The following is a 22,065-nucleotide window of genomic DNA, read 5'->3' as shown; positions in this document are numbered from 1 at the left end:
ATTTATATATTTAATTTAAAATTTTTAGAAATATTAAAATAATAGCAATTAATTATATCTTCATTTATTTCGTTCGATCATACTTTATAGGTAATAAGTGGATGAGTAGGTTGTAGGAACCTGATAACTAATAAGTAGGTAGGTATAATTACAAAATATTCAATACATTAATATTTAATTTAACTAAGTTTATTTACATATTGTGGTAAATATTTTACATTCATTTACGATAGAACATCCAATGTGATAAATTCATTAACAACATAATAATTTATTGTATACCTCATAGAGAATAATATTTGATTCTTATTAATTTGCGTAAATATAGTCTTAACTCGTATTATAACATTGTAAACAGGCGGAGGTTGAGCGATGACAGGAGGTAGGTATTATTTACAAATTAAAATATAATATAATATAGGTAGGTACCTACTTACAATAGTTTGATGGTAAGCACATCGTAATTATAAATAACGTACTTTAGAAGTACGTTTCAAAATTTGTATAGCTGAAATTACTACAAAATGTATTGATCCATAAACAAATAATATATACAAATTACAATATTTTTGAAACGTGTTGAAAGTTATTACTTATTAGTTATACTAGGCCTTTGGTTTATTTTTTTTAATCAGTTGTCCTTGGTTCAGCCATATTAATACCATCAAAAGATATGTACCTTGGTAGGAACCTATATCCTTTGACCAAGTTCACCAACAGAATCGCTGTATCCAAGTACACGTTTATATTATAATATATTTTTTTAATATGATTATTTCTCGTATACATACCGGTAGTTTCGTATCGTGTTTTGGTGGGATACTATTAGTAGGAAGAATACAAATGAAAAATGTATACCTACACAATACACATAATACAATATTAGGTACCCATATAGGTAGTGTGGATAGTATGATGATGCGTATTATAGTCTAAATGGAATAGGCCAACCTCCGATAATTTGTTTACTTTAATATGAATACAATATAACAGTTCAGTATTTAATTAGCATTAATATCGGTATTAACATAACAGAGTTGATGTATCGTATTATGTTTGAAGATGATCTAGGTAAACGGTGAGATTGATCTTTGAGTGCTGGTGAATTGCTTGAAGAATTGCGTCCCGTGTTTCTATTTTCATAATCGTCTTCTTCAGAATCAAATTTATTTATAGCATTATCTTCATCGTCTTCGCTAGGTGTTCTGGGCTTAGATAAATCCATTTCTGTTGGTAAATACGCAGTGTTATAAAAAAAAAATTGTTTGGTTTTAAATTCATTAGGTACGTTTATATTTTTTTTAAGCTAAATTAAAAAGTTTATTAGGTTTGGATGTTACTGTAAAGAGAACATGTTTTATATTTCCTTTATAATTTTCGGGAAAATCTCGAAAAACGTTGAAAAGAAAGTACCTAAAGGTTTTTATAAATTATTGATCATGTTTGGATAATTATTTAAAAGCTAAGCTCTAATAAAATTACATTCTATTTTTAAAATGTAATGGTTTATATAATTCCTCCAATTTTTTTTTTTATATATGTAATATATTTTATAGATAGGTAGTTATTAGGTACTCGTGTTTCCAATTTGTGAATTTTAACTCCTGTTCTATAATTTTTTTTTTTAGATTTTGAGTAAGTTAAGACTGTATTGGATCAACAATTAATTATATTATATTAATTTGTCTAATGTAAAAGAAAAATATTAATTGACTTACCATATACCCTAATATTTCCTTCGGCTTCTCCAATTGAATTTTTCGATATGCATTTGTATCCTCCTAAATCTGATTTTTTAAGTTTCCTAATTGTCAGTTTCATCTGAGCACTGTAATACGAAACTGTTAATTCTGTCATATTGTACTTGTCATTTGAAATTATCATCTCTCCTAAAATAATACATTAAACCGAAATTTAATTAATTTTTTCAATAAAATTTCTGTTTTTAATTTGTATGGTTATTAAATTTTTTTTTGAGTGTTATTAAATAATTACAATTTACTATGTCCATTAATGCACGTTTTCTTAATTATATTTAATTATAACATATTTTATTTCTCCAACAAAATGTAGTGAACCATTCAGTTAAAAATAGTCTAAATACTGGAAATTTTCGGTCATTGAGATTTGTCCGCTTTTCGGAAGTGTCCGTTATTCAGAGGGTTCAGTTTGTATACAGTTTTTAGTTAATTCTAAAAACACCATCCTCTTTTGGTTGGGGAGGGGGGGGGGGGTTGAACAAATTGTAGTTGTATTTAATTAATATAGCGTGTCCGTGGTAATTAAACTTAATAATTGTTTTCTGAAAAAATTATCGTGTCATACACTCATACTATATGATGGTGTGTACCTACTGCACCTATATAATAGGTACCCTACTTGATTTGGTATAAAAGGTCTGAGGTATGGAAATATTTGAGGGTCAATAGATCTTAAACTATTTTTGTTCATATATTTTGTCTTGGCCCATTTTATATTAACGGCTCTGGAATATGAATACAATGAATTTTTACTTGACAATATATACATATTTAAACTTTAAATTTAATTATTTTGATCAAGTTATGTAAATACAGAGTAGAATTCCATGGTTAGTAAATATTTTAATCAAACTGAAGTTACTGTTAATCTACGCCATACTAAAATTACTAAATACGATTTTGTTTTAAACTTTTGAACATCTGTTATATTATATTCTTAAAATTTAAAATTGTTTGGTTATGTATGGTTATTATTTAAAAAGATAGCATATTTTCATAAATAATATTTAAAATAAAAATGCATCAAAACCGTGGAACATGCAATATGCTTATACCTAGGTTTCAAATGTCTCATCAATCATCATCATTGAGTTGGTCACTATTCAATGGATGTGTTGAATTTTAATTCAATGATAAACCTTGCATACGATAAACGATTCTGCAGAGTGGAAACTGTTTGTCAGTCATTATTTCTTAGAAATAAGGATAGTATATTATTAGGTAGATTCTACCCAATCTATTATAATATTCTTTTCCGATATACTGCAGCATTAAAAAAAATCTGTTAAATACTTAAATGTAAATATAGTGGTTAAATTATTTTTCTTTGATATCGTACCATGTCGTTTACTTGTGTATAAAATATGTATTGTGTAGCAGTAGTAGTTTTACCTAGTTAGACTTAGATTATTCAGATTAGATTTGTTTTTGGTTATCGAGAATAGTATGATAATTTTTTATCTGCCGTGTTTATGACTTATGTGTCTAATTAAACATCAACTTATAGGTGTTTCGTCAAGTGCTAACGTACATTAGGTATGTTTCGTGTGTTTCGATTACAATTGCTAAAACTTACTTTGAACACTCGTTGTTTAATCAAATATCTAAAATGTCTACCTATTATAGTATAATAAATTATATTCAATTAAGTTATTTTTAGAAAATCATTTCTTTTATTATATTTATTCATTTTTAAAACATTTTTATCATTCATTAATTTGTTCAATACCTAAGTTATTCTGGGAGTACCTACCTACACTACAATGTGTATCTTCCAGACTAAATTTGCGAATCAAAAAAATAATTATTTAATATTATGTGTGTAGGTAGTTTAATTGATTTATTAGTATTTGTTTGCGCTCATTTATATAAAATTCGTAATCTGAAATCCCTAGTTACTAATTATGTTTGACAGCTATGGACGTTCGAATTATATTATGCAGTGACTACCAACTGATTTCCATCAAAGTTCTGGGAATATAATAATCAATATATTAGCTTATTGGATGATATTATGCATATTTGCAATTCAACATTACTTACTAGTTTATATAATATACACACAAACAGTCTAAACTTGAAGTTTAGATAGTACCTACTACTAGTTAGTATACTTATTGGTTATTATTTATTACTCATTACTTTTGTATATTATAATTTATATTAAACTCCACACGTTATAAAATATTTATTATGATATATTATTGAATATAATATTATGATAATATGCAATATTAACATTTGTAAATTAATTAATTATAACCAAGTTTTCGTAGTTCATTATTATTATTAATTTACTACACAAATATGTTCATGCGTACCTTATGTCCTTGCAAGCAAGATGTTGTGTTTTGAATAAATGAAAAATTTGAATTTTTATAGAATATAAAATATATAGTGTAATACTGTAATGTATTTTTCTTTTGAATTCAGATTTTTAATTTTTACAACAGTGTCTGCAGGTTTGCTTATAAATAAAGTTTGATTTTATCTTTTAATTGTAAAATTGTTGTTATCTATATTATATTAATTTTCTTTTAAAGATATTTTCTTTTTATTAGTACTTTACTATTAATACTTAAATAATAAGTCCTATCATAAATATTAAACTGAGTGTTAGTTAATCAATTTAATACTTGCACTACTAGTAGATAGTAGATAGGATAAATTTATTCATTTTTCAACGAGTTGTTTATTTATTTTTTTTTGTTTCAGTAAGTAGTTCCGTCCCCTGTCTCGGTTCAAACGAAGGGAAAAATAGGTTTAGAGGGATCCAAAGTTAAATATTCTTAGTTTCAGAATAACCAGAAAAATATTAAGGTAAAAAGGGAATTTGACACAAAACCAGTTTTATAAACTTCCACCTATTTTCCACTCACCTGGAGGCTGGAATGTATGATTTATATCTAAGTAACCTTAATTTCTGCCTGATTGACCGAAAACATAGCATAGCTACTGGAGGTTATTGGTCTAACATATATTATACCTATATACTTTATTTTATTTTATCAAAATTCAAAATCCGAAATCCGAAATTTTGAATTCCTAACCACATTTCACACTTATTTATTATCACTTATAATTTACTAGCTGTCCTGCCCGATGTAAAGTTGTACAGGTCAAAGATTTGTATTTTTAATATTTGTACACAATTCATATGCCATATTTCTTTTAATATTTACTATAATATAACTGATCCCGCGCACTTCGTTGCCCGTAATAAATGTCAGCTCTTAAAAAAATGATGATTGTTCAACTTATTTTGGGTGTAACTTGCTACAGTAAGTGCAAATCAGCACATCGGATTACGGACAATGTGCGACAGCATAATAATATCAAGTAGGCATTGAGCGAAATTCCAATTGCATACATGCTTGATCTGCCCGATTAACAAATGACAATTAATATACAAATAAAATACTAATTTCTACTACCTAATTATTATTTCTCCTATAGCCAATAACAACCATTTATAAATAACAATTTCCATTAAATATCAAAGTCCCTGTTTGAGCACCTCCCCGGGTTGGACATACTAGGTCCAATTGTGAATCTACATCATCCAGGGATCACTCAAACACACACAAAAAATTTCATTAAAATCTGTCCAGCTGTTTAGGAATGCATATAGGTCATACTGACAAACATTTATTTTTATATAATATATATTATGTAGATATTATTGTTATTATTTTTGACCACCCAATTAATTTTTTCCAAAACATATTATACATTAAAACCTTTCCCGTGACTCAACCGATCCATTAGTGAAAAGTGTATTAAAATCCGTTGAGTACTATTCGAGATATGCGGGTACATACAAAAAAGACTGATTGTTACACACAAGAAAGGGACATTATTGAAGTTTTAGTAGGGATCCCTAATTTTTTCTAGTAATAAATATAGTCAATGTTACTCAAGGATAATGTAGCGTTCTAATGGTGAAAGAATTTTTGAAATCGGTCCAGTAGTTTTTGAGTTTATTCGTTACTAACATATAAATCTTTCCTCTTTATAATATTATAAGTATATAAGTGTAAGTATATTAGTATAGATTTAGATAACTACATAATTATATTTAATATATATAATATATATGTTTTAATTTATATATTTATATAATTTACGGTTATAATAAAAAAAAATCGTAATATTTTGATATTTAGTTACATATTATTTATATTTAAGTATTTAACACGTGCTGAAGGGGGCGTGGTGTCATATCCCCCAGACACCTCCCTTGTATAAGCCACAGTCTACTATATACGCAATTACCCTGTGCATATTACGTGTAAAGTTTGAACCCTATGCCTTTTGAACGTGCGTGCTTCAATCCTAAGTAAACAAATGAAAACTTAAAAACATATCATAATAATATAATAAAATATATCCCACCGACACCAATGCAGATAATATGATATCAGATATTATATCTGAATTAATGATATTTAAATCCATTAAAGTGGAATGTATTATTAATGTTTTACAACTATTATCGGAACTATATCGGATCCGCGGACTGTTTCATAGAAAAAACGTGAAACTAAAATCAAAAATATATATACCTATATCATATTATTAGGTATATAGTTTATTACTTCTGTTTCTATATTATTATGTTGCATGCGTTTAGATTACGTATATTTTTATGTTATGTAGATTCGATCACTAGTAATTCTCTATCATTACTCTATTAATTTGCTCTAAATTATTTGATGAACATATTATATTCCTGTAATAATACAATATAGTACCACACGCATTTCGATAAATTAGACGTGCGCGCAGATCGTATAACGGTTACTAAACAGTAAATGCGGAAATGTTGTAGAATACGAGGGGATCCTATTTATTTGTTTGTTTTTAAAGCGTTAACTTTTCAAACATTAATTTGCTTAGCCTGTTGGTCCACACACACACACACACACACACACACACACACACACACACATACTCACACAAAAGTACAGAGTGGATTTTAATTGAATCGCATATAGGTAGGTATATGGGAGGTATCTATACGCGTTCATATAAAATACCACGATAATGACCCGTAGGCATTTGAGCCCCGGAGGGACGCGGTGCGTGTACACAACTACACACCACTGTGTAGAGCAATACACAACGCAATGATACAATGTAATACGGGAACATAACACTACCGTCGGCGGGGTAAAAGAAAAATATATATATCGTATAAATATTCATACTTTGGAGAGTCGTCGTCGCCATCGTCATTACGTGGACATTGTACTCCAAAACTACTACTACTACTACTACTACTACTACTACTACTACTAAATACGTATATATATAGTTACCACCACCGCACACTATTGGTGGGACGACGACCGACGTACGCGGGTAAAAGTTGCAAGTGATCGGGGGCGAGCGCGGAGCAGGGATTGCTGCAGGTCGGCAGGGGATAAACACCGTGTGCGGGGTGCTTTTAACCCTCCCAACTGGCACTCACACACACACACACACACACACACACACACACACACACACACACACACACACACACACACACACACACACACACACAGGTATGGTGGTGGGTACACATGATGGGGTATACTACTATATGCACGGTATACATAGGTACCTATATAATATGCGTCTGTACACACATACACATAGACGCTACACACAGTGACGCGGTGTACCGGATAGAATTATTTGAAAAATATGTAAATTACATTTATTAGCATGGCTTTGAATAAAGTGTACACACCGTCGCGGTGGTGGTTGGAGCTTTTTAAAGGCATCGCGCGGCAGTGTGGCGAGGGTGAACGGTGAGCGGGTGAGGGATGAGAGGGCACTGAGAGCAGTACAAAATTGGCCGGGGTCGTAGATTTTGCAACGCCATCAACCGGCGGCTGTGGCGGTGGTGGTAGCGCGCGCGTAGCCTTTGAACCAATACAATTATATTGTCAACCTAGCCGCTTCTCTCTCCTCACCTCCCCCCCACACAAAAACTAACAACGTCCTCACCTTAACCATCCCATTCATAATATTATATTGCATTTGGCCTTTGTGTTCTCTATTGTGTCATCACATTACAAAAAAAGGCTGGTAATATTTTTTTTATTCGGACGTTAATTTTTTTTTGTCTTTATGGATTATGTATTACATGTGGTGCCTAATGTATCATTGCAATTCATTTAAATTTTAAACTATTATTTTCTATATTATAATAATATTATAATATAATTTAGAGTGGTGGTCTTCAACTGGTGGTGGGTCGCGTGAGCTGCAGAAATGGGATACGATATACTTTTAGTATCTATTTAAAGTATATATTATATTGTAGGTATCTACGAAACAAATATAAAGTTAACATGATAATAATACTAAATTAATTTAAACATTTTTTATTTTTGCACATAGGTATAAACTTGGTAGTATTTATCAATTAGCTTTTAAAAAAAATATAATTGGTGACAAACAATAATTGATAATAGTAAAATGGGTAGTTATTGTTGTCTTATTATGTTTGAAATATAATAGTTTATTATATGGTGTTTTCATATTATTTTAATAGAAATCACTGATTTACTAACTATATGTTTCGTAACTATGGTTGTGTAGAGTGTTCTAATAGTAAATTGTTAGGTTTTAAAGTCTTAAGTTATAATGAGAGACTTAAAATATATCATTTTATCATTTTATTATTTCTACCCATACATCTGTTGTCTCCGTCTTACACACGCGTGACATACCAAATTTCCGTTCACTAGTTTCAATAGTGTGTTATTAGTTTTAATATTAGAATGAATTGACCTATTATCATACTTTTAGGTAAGAGTATTATCTGTGCTTAAGCGTTGGACATTTTTCAGTATTTTCATTTTTAAGTAAGATAAGTGTATGTGAAATATCAAAAATTAAAAATGCTCATATCTCGCTTGAAAATCAAAATATTGAATAAAAGCCAACGCTTAAACATAGATAATGTTATTATCTAAAAATGTTATAATAGGTCAATTCATCCTAATAACAAAAATAACAGTATACCTACTATTGAAACTAGTGAATGAACATTTGGTATGTCGTAAGTGTGTAAGACGGAGACAACAAATGCATGGGCAGTTTCTCTAAAGAGTAAATTAAGTTGAGTTCGACTTAAAACAGTTTTCGAATGAAATTGCATCCAAATTTACTATAAATATATTAAAAATAAATTGTCATAAAATATAGGAGATTTGATTCTATAAAATGTTTTCAAGTTTATTTTTGTTTAATTATAATAATTAATAATTCTTATATATTTACCCGATTCTCTCGTCCAATAATTGATTGACTTTGGCGACGCTTCAACATAGCATTGAAGTGTGATGTCCGTTTTCTGAGGTGCTCCCACTAGTTGATTTGGAACTTGAACCAATGGATGGACTGTAATGAAAAAGTATATTTAAGTTTCTGTATTTTATGATTTATAAAAAGATACTTAAGCGGAGTGGGTTTATATAATAAATTCATTGAATTCCTACCTTCCACCGCCCCATCAGTCTAGAATATTTATATTGCTACATTTCACTCGCTCGCACTCGCTGAACTGTTTTATAGGAATTTCATTTTCGACAAATATGTAAGAGCAAACTTATTTTGTTTTATCGGAAAGTTATTTTAGGCTATCTTAAAAATTTAGTTACAACCTACAATGTTAATTTGCCAAATTGGAGCTACCAACTTTTTGATAAATATTGCATTTTGTTTCAAAATAATATTCATTCCCACCCTTTTATTCGTTTCTTCTTTTCGTTAGAGTTACAGAGAAATTGAAAAGTAACTAATTTTGTCGGCTTTCAGATGAAGTAAGTTTTTAATTAAAAACTGAAAGTTTCCGTGAGACCAGATTACAAAATCGATTTCCATTACTTATGCAAGTGTCCCCTTGGCATCTGTCCGGTGTTAGTGATACTTGGTTAAATATTTGAATATTTTATGAAAACTTTGTTTCTTTTTTGGTTTTACATTAATTATATTGACCTTCATCACGGAGATCTAAAAACCGAATTGGCATAAGTTATGTTAAATTTATTTCTCGGTTGGGTTTTGTTTTATAAAATATTTTAAATAAGAGGTGACAGTTGACAATTTACATTCATTGTCTTATTGTAAAATTGTCAAGTTAAAAATTATAATAAAAAAATATTTTAAAAGATGAGATGATGAACCAATAAAAGTACTTGTTTTTTTTTGAAATCTATACATATTATATAGTAGAAATTGTTATTGCCCGCCATTAATGTCGATATTTAAATTGAGTTTAGTGACTCATTTAGAAAACATACAGTATTTAAGTCACCAACGGTTTTAGTATCTATATAATAAACATATTCTTGTTTATGTACAACATATTGTGTTAAATTAGGATTTTAAAAAAAAAATTTACTTTAAAATGTTTATACTTAGTGTTATGATTAACTCTTAAAATCAAATTTGATATAGTACATTGAATAACAAAATATTTTTTAATATATAATGTTGTTGTTTTTTTAATGTTTTAAATGTATTGCATATTTTTGACATCAACAACGATTTTAGGTAGGTAATAGCTGATTCAATCATATAATTATTTTATTTACCCTGTATAATACATGGATTACATTAAATTAGCTGACAGAATCAAACATCATTGTTTAATTTTTTATAAAACATATAGTTTTAAATGGAACACTTCATCTAATTTTCTTTGTAAAAGAGTTTGAAAACCTATATGTAGTCTATTAATAATGGTTAATGATATGCTAAGTTTTTAGTTTCACAGACTGATAATGAAAAATAATATATTGTAAAAACTGAAATGTAGGTAAAAAATACGATCGATATGTACAAATAATAAACAATATTTTTCTACAATAAATCATATAAAATTCTGTATGTTAAAGAAAAAAAATGTCCCTATGCAGTATATTTGATAATCATAAATCATAATAATATAAATATTGTTATGTTGATCAATTTCTACACACAAATGTAAATTCTTATTCGTATGGTGTTTTTGAAGTTTTCGTAAAAATATTTTAAATAAACATGGGAAATAAAGTATTTAGGTATGCTGAAAAGGTACGAAGATATTTATGCATAAGGATAGTATGATTAAACAACTTCCAAAGTAATTAGAATTCATGGAAAGGTTACTTCAATACATACAGAAGCACCAAATAAAGTTGTTAGTGAATAATCTAATTTATTTATAATTTGATAAAAACACGTTAACTAAATGTATTATTTAATTACAAATATAAGATTATTAGTATATTATCAAAGGATAGAATAATTTTGACAATAAATCTTAAAATTTGAATATCATACTCAAAATAAGTTTAGAATTTTACTAAAGCCTTAATGTATTACATATACCTAATTTCTGTTCATATTTTATTGTTTAATTTTATTTATATCAATCCACTTAAGTTTCATATTTTTCATGTTGCCAACATTTTAAAAGTATTTAACACATTTATATAAAACTACAAAATTATTGTATAATATGAATTATATTATTTTTGATGATTGAAGTAGCTAAATTAATATATTTAGTTTAATCATAATATATTTTAGAAGTGTAGTATATAGCATTGTAGTTAGTAATTTTTTTTATGAGTAATAAGTATACTAGATTTTTTATTAAAAAATATTTATTGTTTAACATTTATTTTCGATTTTCTGTAATTTAGCATGGAATAAAAAAAATATAATTTCTATGTGATTAATAATTTAATTTGAAATAGTCATTAATTTAAAAACTATTAACGTTTTTGAAAATGTTTTTTTTACACAGTTTTTAGTCGTATTTAATTGTTACAAAACAAAATGTTTGAAATTTTTTTATAGTCACCATTTTTTAAGTTTTACTTTTTAAAAGAACAACATACATGTGTTATTTCATATTCCTAAGCAGAATATTATTTGAAGTATTTTAATGTATAAAAATTAAATTTCTGATAAGTGGTTAATTAGTTATTAGTATAGATATTTGAAGTTTTTACGAGCGGAGTCTTTAGTGGACCAACATTTTGCAGCGTATCCACTTCACTCCGCTCATCAAAACTTTAAATACTTATATCTCATAAGCTACTCGTTAAAAATTCGATGTTAATATATCGATCTACTATATTAATTTACAGTTAGGCTACGATAGATGATAAAAATGTAATGTGATATAATTTAACAGGGCTTGAAACCGTAAATATTTTTTCCGATTTCGATTTTGGTTTCGGTTATCGGTATTTATTTTTCCGATTTCGTTTTTCGTTTTGAATACTGGTTTTTATATTTTTTGATTTCGATTTTGATTACCGGTATAGGTTTTATTCGATATTGTTTTCGGTTTCAGTATCTATTTCGGTTTTTAATGGTTTTAACCGGTATTCAAAATCGGTACCGAATATCGGTCTTAAGCCCTGTAGTTTTAGTTCTTTAAAAGATTAGGATTATAGTCATTATGAATTTAACAATTATTATTTGGATACCACAAAATATAGTTAAAACTGAATCGCTTCACTCCCAATTGTAATATGTTTTACAGGAAATGGTATTGTAAATTGTACATAAATATGTATTTTATGCGTTGATTACTTATTTAGGTATAGAAATTATAGATTATGGTTTATATTTTGTTGTCATTTATTGTTATACAACAAATGGAATATTTTATGAAATTATTTAAAAAAGCATTTGGTAGGTAGGTACCACGTAAAGAAAATAAATTATCTGTTGAAAATATATTATTTTGATTAATATAGGTTTTTAATGGGTATCTACATTGAAAGGATGAGTGGGATGTAATTTAAGAATAAATAAATTATTTTGAAACTAATGATAACACAATTTCGAAAACGTATTTATTATATACGGTTGTTTCTATCTTCCTCCTACCATAGTGGATGATAGTAGACAGGAGTGGTTTGTTCGACGACTATTTATTCCGGCGCCAGGACAAATTCCATTATAGCGGCCAAAAACGTCAACGGACTCTAATGAACAGCCCTTTTAAACAACACATTCTATGCAGCAATACCACCAAACAGATTAACGTTTGTCTCGTCACAACCAAGACAACTAGTATAACCCTTCCCTAATTAATTATTGACCATTCACCTCGTTCACCAATGGTGGTGACAAATGTGTCGTATTTTATAAATGGTATTAAAACTGTCAAGTTACGTTACGTTATTTACTGGTTGTAGACTAAAAAAGATTTATTAACATATATTATTTTTATGGAGTTAAAATTATACATTAGTACGTAGTAATACACATAGAAATTCATGGTGTTCCAGAAGATAATATTTTCAAATAATTATATGGAAAATAAAGGCGCACATAAATAGCATATATAAAATAAAAAAATATATTTCATGAGAAGATAAACTGAAATACTTAACTTAAAATTAATTAATACTTATTAATTTTACTTTCCAACTATTAAAATAAGAACAGCTTGAGGTAGGTATACGATTACCATATTTAATAAAGTTAATTTACAGAATTTTATAGTTTTTAAATTTGAAATATAATCTGACTATAAGTTAGCAATTATTGAATATCAATCTGTTATAAAAAATAATATAATATTTGTATATTAATTGTGATAAGTAAAAGTACAGAATGAAAGTGATTATTTTTATCGTTGTATAAATAACTAAGTTTACATTTTGTTACAGAGACATTTATTTAATAATTTATTAAGTATTTTTGATAATTTGTATTGAATGTGGCATGAAGAATCAGCATATTTTAACACATTCATGTGTCAATGTGTCATTGTTTTCCAAAAAAACATTTTTGCACTCAACAATTGTATGCCTAATTTTTGATAACTAATCGAATAACGATATCAAAAACAAGCATTAAGTGTATAATTTGAAACTATTTTTTACATATTAAACATTTCTGTTTCATAGTATATAGATAAAATTTGGTTATTAATGATTTTTTTTACTATTGTGTAACTTTAATAGTTTAATCGTTAAATATGTGACTTGCATTATATAACTAATTTATATTAACTAATTAATTTAGAAATGTGAAGTGTTCAGCGTATATTCGAATTGAAAAAAATTAATATTTAACTCACTATTTTATTCACGTTTGCTTAGTGCACAATAGGGATCATCAACAATGCTTTACCGGCTTCATATCCACCCTTCTACCTAAAAAGTGATTTGTGAGGGGGTAATGGTTTTTTCTCTCCATTTTTGACGAGTTTTCTATAGTAAAAAAATAGCTCTCGTCGACAGCTGATTCCGTTTTGTACTGTATATCAGCTTTTATACAAATCAATATATATATTTTCTATATATAATATATATATTTATTTTTAAAAGAGTGAGAGAGAATGATAGTAGAGATGGACGTTATTAATGCTCTTTTATACTTGAACCGTTTTCGATACCAGTGATAAATGCCAATCAGACCTAACCCTATCGGAACGAAAAAACTTTAAATCTGTTTTACTGTGCCATTGTTGAACAATCGCCAGGGGATGCTAGGTGGAGGAAATTACGTCGATTTTTCTTTTTTCCTCTATGTACCATAAAAAAATAATTTTTCAGCTGTATCTTTATGTATAATATAATAGAATGTTATAATGAATAATTCATATAAATATATACTTACAATGAACGTGAAGCATCAGTCTTTTGCTAACCGATGGGGGTACACCGTTGGCCGCAATGCAAAGGTATGCACCCATTTCTGATCTTGTCACTTTTGATAAAAGTAATGATTCCCCTTCAACTGATGTCACTGAGATAAATTAAAAAAAATATTTCTATGGAATAAAATAGCAAAATATTTATAAGAATAATTTCCTTACTATATTTTACTAATAATTACAACGAAAGAAATTACATTTTTTTATAAAAACCACTTTTTACTATAACCACTCTTTTTTTATACACTCTAATCTCTATTATATAGTATAATTATAATATATATATATTATATATATTATGCTTAAGTATTTTAGCTATTATAGTTATTATAGTTAGTTATTATTATACATGTTAATAATTGTTTTATTTATTATATTATGCCTATAAAGTTGTACGTTCCTGTCCACAAAATTATTTTTTATCATAGAAAGCTATTATTAATATGTAATTATTATGAATTTTACCAATAGAAACCGACTAATACACCAATAGGTGTTTATAGTTTTATTATGAAGTTCTAATTTATTAATAACTACTTTGGTTATATAGTATAAAAATTAACAAAAAAGTAATAAAATATATTATTGAAAATAGTTATTTAGTAATTTATGTAGGTAACTAGGTACTATATGTATTTTGGAGATTTAAAGAAATTTCAATAATAGGTACTTTTATACCTAGGTAATCTAACCTATATACTATATAATATCGCATATAACATTATAATTTCATACAATGATTCTTTCTTGCTGATTAGCTTTTGTTATACCATCTATAATATCAATACCTATATCAATATCATTATAAATTAGTACGTTGCATTTTGTATATTTTTAAGTAGATATTTTGTAATTTATTATATTACTCTATGGTACTAAAATAAAAGATGATATAGAGTCTAATACCAATATTATCCTTTTAGATTCTGAGTGAAACGATGAATGTATTTTATTTTTAAAATAATGAATAACGGCTCGTCCAGGAGCACTAAATACTTACCGAAGAAAAGATTAAGTTTCTAACGTAAACTTTAGATTTCAAGTTTTCTCTTCTAACTGATATTAGTTAGTGGTATTTGCGAGTTTTTACATTACATAGATTACAGACTATCAATTATAAATTTGAATTTTATTGCGTGAAACGTTATGATTGCATTGAAATGTCACTCGTCTTACTTTTAGTTTTTACTGTAGTTCCAGTTCTAACAATAATATCTCCTCCATCTTCTCTTCTCCATAGTATCTTTGGTTCAGGATATCCTCGAGCTTTGCAAATCAATTTAGCTGAACCACCTTCAGGGATCATCATATCTCCGGACGTGTCTTCATATACGATGTCTGGTGGTATAACTACTTCTAGAAAAGCACTCTACAAGCAGATATAGTAAAGGCAGTCAATAAAAAAAAAAGTATATTTATATTTTAGTAAAGTAAAGTAAAGTTGCAGTATATTTTACTTGGCTTTTCATTGGGTCTGTATTGACTTGACACATATAAGTGCCTCTATCTTCTCTCCGAACTGTCCTAACATTTAATGTCCATGTGTTATAATCGTTGTGCGTGACGGACAACCTTTCGTTGTTCGTGATAACATGTTCGTGGATAGCTAATATAGCCTTCGTATCTGCTTTAATCCAAGCAACCTGAGTACAACCAACCATGTGTTAGAAACATAGAGATATTTATAATTCGTCATTCACAGCAATCATAAGTATGTGTTAGTGGGTTTTGATGAGTGTAAGTTGAATTAGTAAATCAGTATATTTACGTTAAAATAATTTAATATTTCATAGTTAATACAAATAAGAACGATGACATTTTTATCTTCATACTTATGATTATTATTATTGCATTACACTTCGTAATTATTAAGATAGTAATAATATTATTAGTCTACTCTAATAGTGCCATTTGTGCTATACAAGTGATTTCTTCTATAAAATATTTAAATATAATAGATAGTGCAGAAAATATACATGTGCTGGTATGTGCTGTTTTGTACTAAAATTGAGGTTTAGTATTGGATCAAAAGAGACTGTATACGATACGATGGAAATCCATTACGTAATGGGATTTGGTAGGGTGAATAGACGCGTATATTCAAATGTACAAACATACTAGAAATACTTGGCTTTTTTTAACCTACTTACTTTTCTATTAAAAATGGCCCTTTGTAAGAACTATATAGATACGATTGGTTTATATAAAAGTATAGCACGCATTGTATTAGGAGGAATAATACATGTATATTTTGTATTATATTTATCTAAACTCTTAATTTAAAATTGTTTTACATACCTATTATATAATGTAAACATGTTAAACTAAACATTTCACGTATTACTTCTAGGTATATAAAATTCACAGTTTTTTTTTGGACCATGATATTTATTATTAAATATTATCTGTATTCAAAACTAATCATACTAGTAAAATTATTAGAATAAATTGTATTAAATATTATATATAATTTCATTATTAAGTATATTTTTATATTTTATTAGCCATTTTAAACGTTAAAATTTAAATATTTATGCTGAAGAGCCAATAAAGTACATATTTTACAATCCAAACTTCTCTAAATTTAATTAAAATATGTTTTAATTTTTAAAATATAATTAAGTAATTTAAATTAACGTTCATAGTATAAGTAAATCATTTTAATTTTGAAGATTCTTTGAATGTACCTATACCTAATAAGGTACAAGGTACATATTGTATCTTAAACCTCTAAACATGTTTCAATTTTTGTATAACAACAAAAAAAACAGTAAAATTAATATTCCACAAGGTATAAATGACCAAACAAACTTAAAAGAGAACATTTTTTTCTCGCTCTACAACACTTTTTAGTGTGTAGGTAAAGGTTTATTTAAGAGAATTGGAAAATTGGAGCTGACGTTTATTGTACTCTTAGGATATTGTGTTTGCTGGTTTCTTAAAATTACTTTTTGGTCTCTCAAGGCATTGTGCGCCGTTGTGTCACATTAAAGCTTACGTTCTGTAGTCATAACTGAGCATTTTGTTTACGACGGCGTTCTAAGTAGGCAATCGAGGTGTCTTGATGAGTAGGGTAACTATTTCTTTATAATTTCTTTGTGTTTACTTACTTATCATTTAATAAAAAAACATTTCAAAAGTGCCTGTTTAAATTGAAGTGGACGAGTTGATGTTTTATCGTTTACACAATTTATTTTTCTTGTGATCGACTTATACTTTTTTAAGGCTTGAAGTTTTCGGAATTCAACCTGCATTTATTCTTCGGGAAGGATGTTGATGAAAAAAGGAAATTGAGAAATGTACTAGGAATGAGCATTTTACTGGACTACAGGTAAAGGATAAGCCACCATCGTCTCCTCGTAATTCTTTGTTACATTTATCTGTTTATGTTATCGAAACATCAATGACGGTGTTTTCGTACTCGCTGTCGACCAAATACAATATTGTGTAACTTTTCACCCTCCCTCATTTCTTTATTTTTATTATGATGGGAAAAAGTATAAAGCTGGGTCGATCACGTTTTGTCCCTAGTAGAAGTTTTGGCAACTTACCACCATATTAGAACTCACAGCACGAATGAAAATCGTTTTTCATTTTACCTTATGGACTATGTTAGGTGATATTCAATATTAGAGTTAGCAGACACATACATAATATGCAGATTTAATTTAATATAGAATATGCTTTTCTAAATTATTTTTAAAATTATTGAATCACTAAGAATAACTGTGTAAAAATATATTATATCGTTTTATAAAAGCTTAATCGCAAATGTAAGAATGCACATACTTTTTACACACAGATACATGGTGATTAATGCAACCATATTTAATTTTCTTCTATTACAGGCCTAAATAGAAAACACAATGGTCCACCCCTTGTATATCCCTTGTATACCACTTGTATAGTTGTATACCATAGGAAGTTTCTTAACCGATCTGTTAATAGTAGTTTTAGTTTGGTATAAGTATCAATACAATTTAACGGGCGATATCTTTGACATTTCATTATTGCATTAAACATCGGTGGAAGATAATTACAAATATTATCCATAGACTTGTGAATTCGACAGTGTTTTTTTAGCTTTATTCGTTGGCCTAAAAATAATATACCTTTGATTCACCTTATATCAAATTAATCTTTTATTTCAATACGTAAATATTGTAACGACAATTAAACGATACGATTGTATATTACTACTGGTTAGTATTAGCAGCACGTGTATTCAATATATTTGCCCTAGTAAATAAAATCTTATCTGAGTAAATGACACACGTAGCGGCGGTGGAACTGTATCTTAATCGTTTAAAATCACATTGAAAAGTCGTACTACCTTATATCCATAACTTATTTTGTTAATTTAATAATATATTAACAATAATACTATACCTAATATTATACAACAATATTGTAGGGAGTTCATATTATACTTTCTACAATGGTTATTTTGTTAAATTTTAGGTAATATTGTTATACCACCACAGCGGTGCATGCATGACGAAAAAAATATTTTTAAACGCAACGTTGAAATTTATCAGACTTTAGTAAGTTAACGTGTGATGATTTGTAATCTTTTTTGAAGAGATCAGTAGAGGAGAAAATCGACTATATAAAATAGAGTAAAAAACATCGTCGGCGTGAGAAAAAAATCTGCGGTCTGTCCACTTTGCTGTGATATACGTGTATGTACATTTCTCAGCATTATTTAATATTATGCGTCATGCTTGGGGTGGGTGTGTCTCGGATGTGGGACCTGCTTGTCTGCGATCTCTGACAGAGGTTGACAAAATGACGCACGTAAAACGGTTTTCATCGCTCTGACGGGGCCGAATGCGTTTTCCGGTCAAACAACGATAACTGTAACAATATACCTACCCAGCGGTGTTTCCAAATTGTGTGCGAAAATCATTGTCTAAGTAGAATTGCACGAGTGTTTTTCTCACGACAAAGCCGATAGTTGTGTGCGTGGATTTTCCGCGACACAACTGCTTTGCACGAAATACGAGTGGCTTACTCAATATTTAGTAAAAATGATCAGATTTGTAAATACCAAAAAATTAAAAATTAAAAAGAACAGAAGTGCCTATATGCATAATTAATAATCGTGTATTATAAAATATTTGATAAAAACTACAATTTTAAGTTTGTAAAAAAAAAGAAATGTAATAACATTTTAAATTCAAAAAATTACAAATTAAAATAAATTTAATAGAAGAAAATATAAAAATAACTGTGCAAACATTTTTATTCGTCATATTATAATCGATCTGGGTGCTAACTATTATACATTATTATTTTATACATTTTTATAAAACTGTAATCATACATAGTCACTATCCATCATAATCTAGGCCCATATTACAGTTTATCGAATTATTGACTAGCTATATTTCGACATATTATGTGCACGTTGACAAAACCGATCTGTTCAAACTTTTATAAATACGCGCACGCAACTCGGCTCTGTCGCAAAACATCGGTGAACGCAACTCGGGGTTGTCGACCAACATTGCTCTTTGTTGGGTAGAGAATATGTTTCGGTGACCGCCATCGGAGAAGTGTCACGCCGAGGAATAATAATGGTTTGGGGGGAGAGACCGAAAGCGGTGAAAACATCGCTCACCCTCGTCACACACTTTCGCTGGGCACAAGGGCTCCTTATTCTAACCCCTTCAACAGTTTGGTGAGCTTCAGAATTATAATGAGACTCGTCGTACCGCACAATGCGCCCTTTCAACAAACTATATTATATATTTTATATAAGTATTGGGATTTGTCAAAAATTTGCTCGGGTATTGCTTCCACTGCGGCCGCTATACCAACTCATAGTCCCTTACCGGATTTATACGCTGGTTGCACGTACTCTCGCCCACCAATTAATACGCACTTATTATAAGTTATACAACTGGTCTATCGCCTATATTATATTAATCCATGATCCATCTTCCAACGTACCCTCTCGAGTCACGTGTGCTGGTTCCAATCGACGGAAAAATACTAAAAAGAAATCTCATATCACTCATATTTCTGACAGATTGCTTAATTCGTTTATACCTCGTGATTCATAAAATATTATTATTTTATGCAATGTATCCACACCGTTGTGATGAGTATAATATAATATATTATTATAATACGTAATTGTCATTTGAAGTAACTCGTGTTCATTTGTATAATGTGTATAGGTATACCGTCATACCTATACTATTCATTTTATGCCGATTATCTACTTCAAATACATAGTTAAAGACTTAAATTCATATTTTTATAAGATCATTCTAATTTTCCACGGTGGCCAGTGGCCAGTTGGTCAATACAATAGAACTTTATCTCATCTTTTCTTATTCTTTGTATATTATAGCTAATCCTAGTTATCTATGCTAACAAATAATTACTATTTTAGTTTAGAAATCTTTATAAATGGTTAAGAACTTAAATTTCTAAATATTTTAATAAATTACAATTGGTCTGGTTTCTCGATTTATTTTTAAGTTCTTATATGGGTCCATATTGAAACAGTCTAGTTCCTTAATTTAATTTAAATTTACAAATGCTTAATATATCGCACATACATACTACATTTATATTAACTTTATATAGTTTCATTTGATCAACAGTCGCGAATTTATGATCCATGGATTTACCAGTGAGAGTATAGTATATAACAATAGTACCATTTTCGTCACAAGACACCCCCATAGGTTGCGAGCCGAATTAGATAGAAACAAATAAAAAACATACTGCTGACTGTAGGAAATTACTAGGTACTATATAATAGGTACATATCTTTGTTATGAAACAATAAGTCATAACATTTTTTATGAGTATTACTAGATACGTTTTAATTTACAACAAATCAAAATTTTCTAGGATATATTATTTGAAAATTAACGCTTCGCTTCAGTTTTTATAATAATTATAATCTGTATAATATATATTATCAGTTAGTCGTTAGACACCGTACAGTCCATACGTACCTTATCGCGACTCACGAGTACCGTATCTAATAGCTTCCGATAGCAGTACAGCATACAATCGCCGTATCTCAGGTAATATGCACGTTAATTACACTATTACCTAATATACAATAAACTCACCGGGCGCAAGGCCCAACCACCAAAATACTTAGTTAAAAACTAGCAGCTTTGAAAAGCCCTTCAATCCGCAAAACAGTACAAACTAACATTGTTCAAAAATTAAAAAATAAAACCCCACCAACCATTACATCTAAGATCTTCGCTAAACCTATTTCACCCAAAACAACACCAGACCTCAAGCTTCAACAAAAATCTACCTCAACAAAGATACCCATCGTTAATCACCCAGAAACCCCACCCAACACGGACAACAGTAAACAATCATTTGCCTCTACTGTTGCAAATAGCTTAATACCGAAAAAAGGTGGGTAAGTGGATTTCGCTCTGCTGTACAGTAGGTTACAAGTGGGTCACTGTATAATGGATGGTATTAAATTTGAATTCAATGATATAATATCATTGTATAAGAAAAACGATTCTGAGCGGAGACGGTATGTCAGTCTAGGTATAAGACATAATATTATATTATAGTCTATAGTATTTAAAAAAATTGACCTATAATAGGTACATATAATAAATTCCAAATTAATCATATCAT

General features: G+C 28.6%; 1 protein-coding gene across 1 annotated transcript; it reads right to left on the bottom strand.

Annotated features, from left to right (window-relative positions):
• Positions 1-171: 171 nt before the first annotated feature.
• LOC100168347 (lachesin) lies at positions 172-16,254 on the bottom strand. Its single transcript, XM_001947808.5, has 6 exons — positions 15,888-16,254; positions 15,607-15,799; positions 14,394-14,522; positions 9,039-9,158; positions 1,719-1,889; positions 172-1,227 (listed from the first exon to the last, which is right to left on the bottom strand). Exons 1-6 carry the CDS (start codon positions 16,089-16,091, stop codon positions 995-997), a joined length of 1,050 nt encoding a protein of 349 aa, XP_001947843.1. The 5' UTR covers positions 16,092-16,254; the 3' UTR covers positions 172-994.
• Between the last annotated feature and the right edge of the window lie 5,811 nt (positions 16,255-22,065).

This window comes from Acyrthosiphon pisum, chromosome A1 (genome assembly GCF_005508785.2).
Source record: "Acyrthosiphon pisum isolate AL4f chromosome A1, pea_aphid_22Mar2018_4r6ur, whole genome shotgun sequence".
In the NCBI taxonomy this organism is placed as follows: Eukaryota; Metazoa; Arthropoda; class Insecta; order Hemiptera; family Aphididae; genus Acyrthosiphon; species Acyrthosiphon pisum.
Note: the sequence above shows the minus strand (reverse complement) of the source record. Positions and strands in the feature narration are given on the sequence as shown.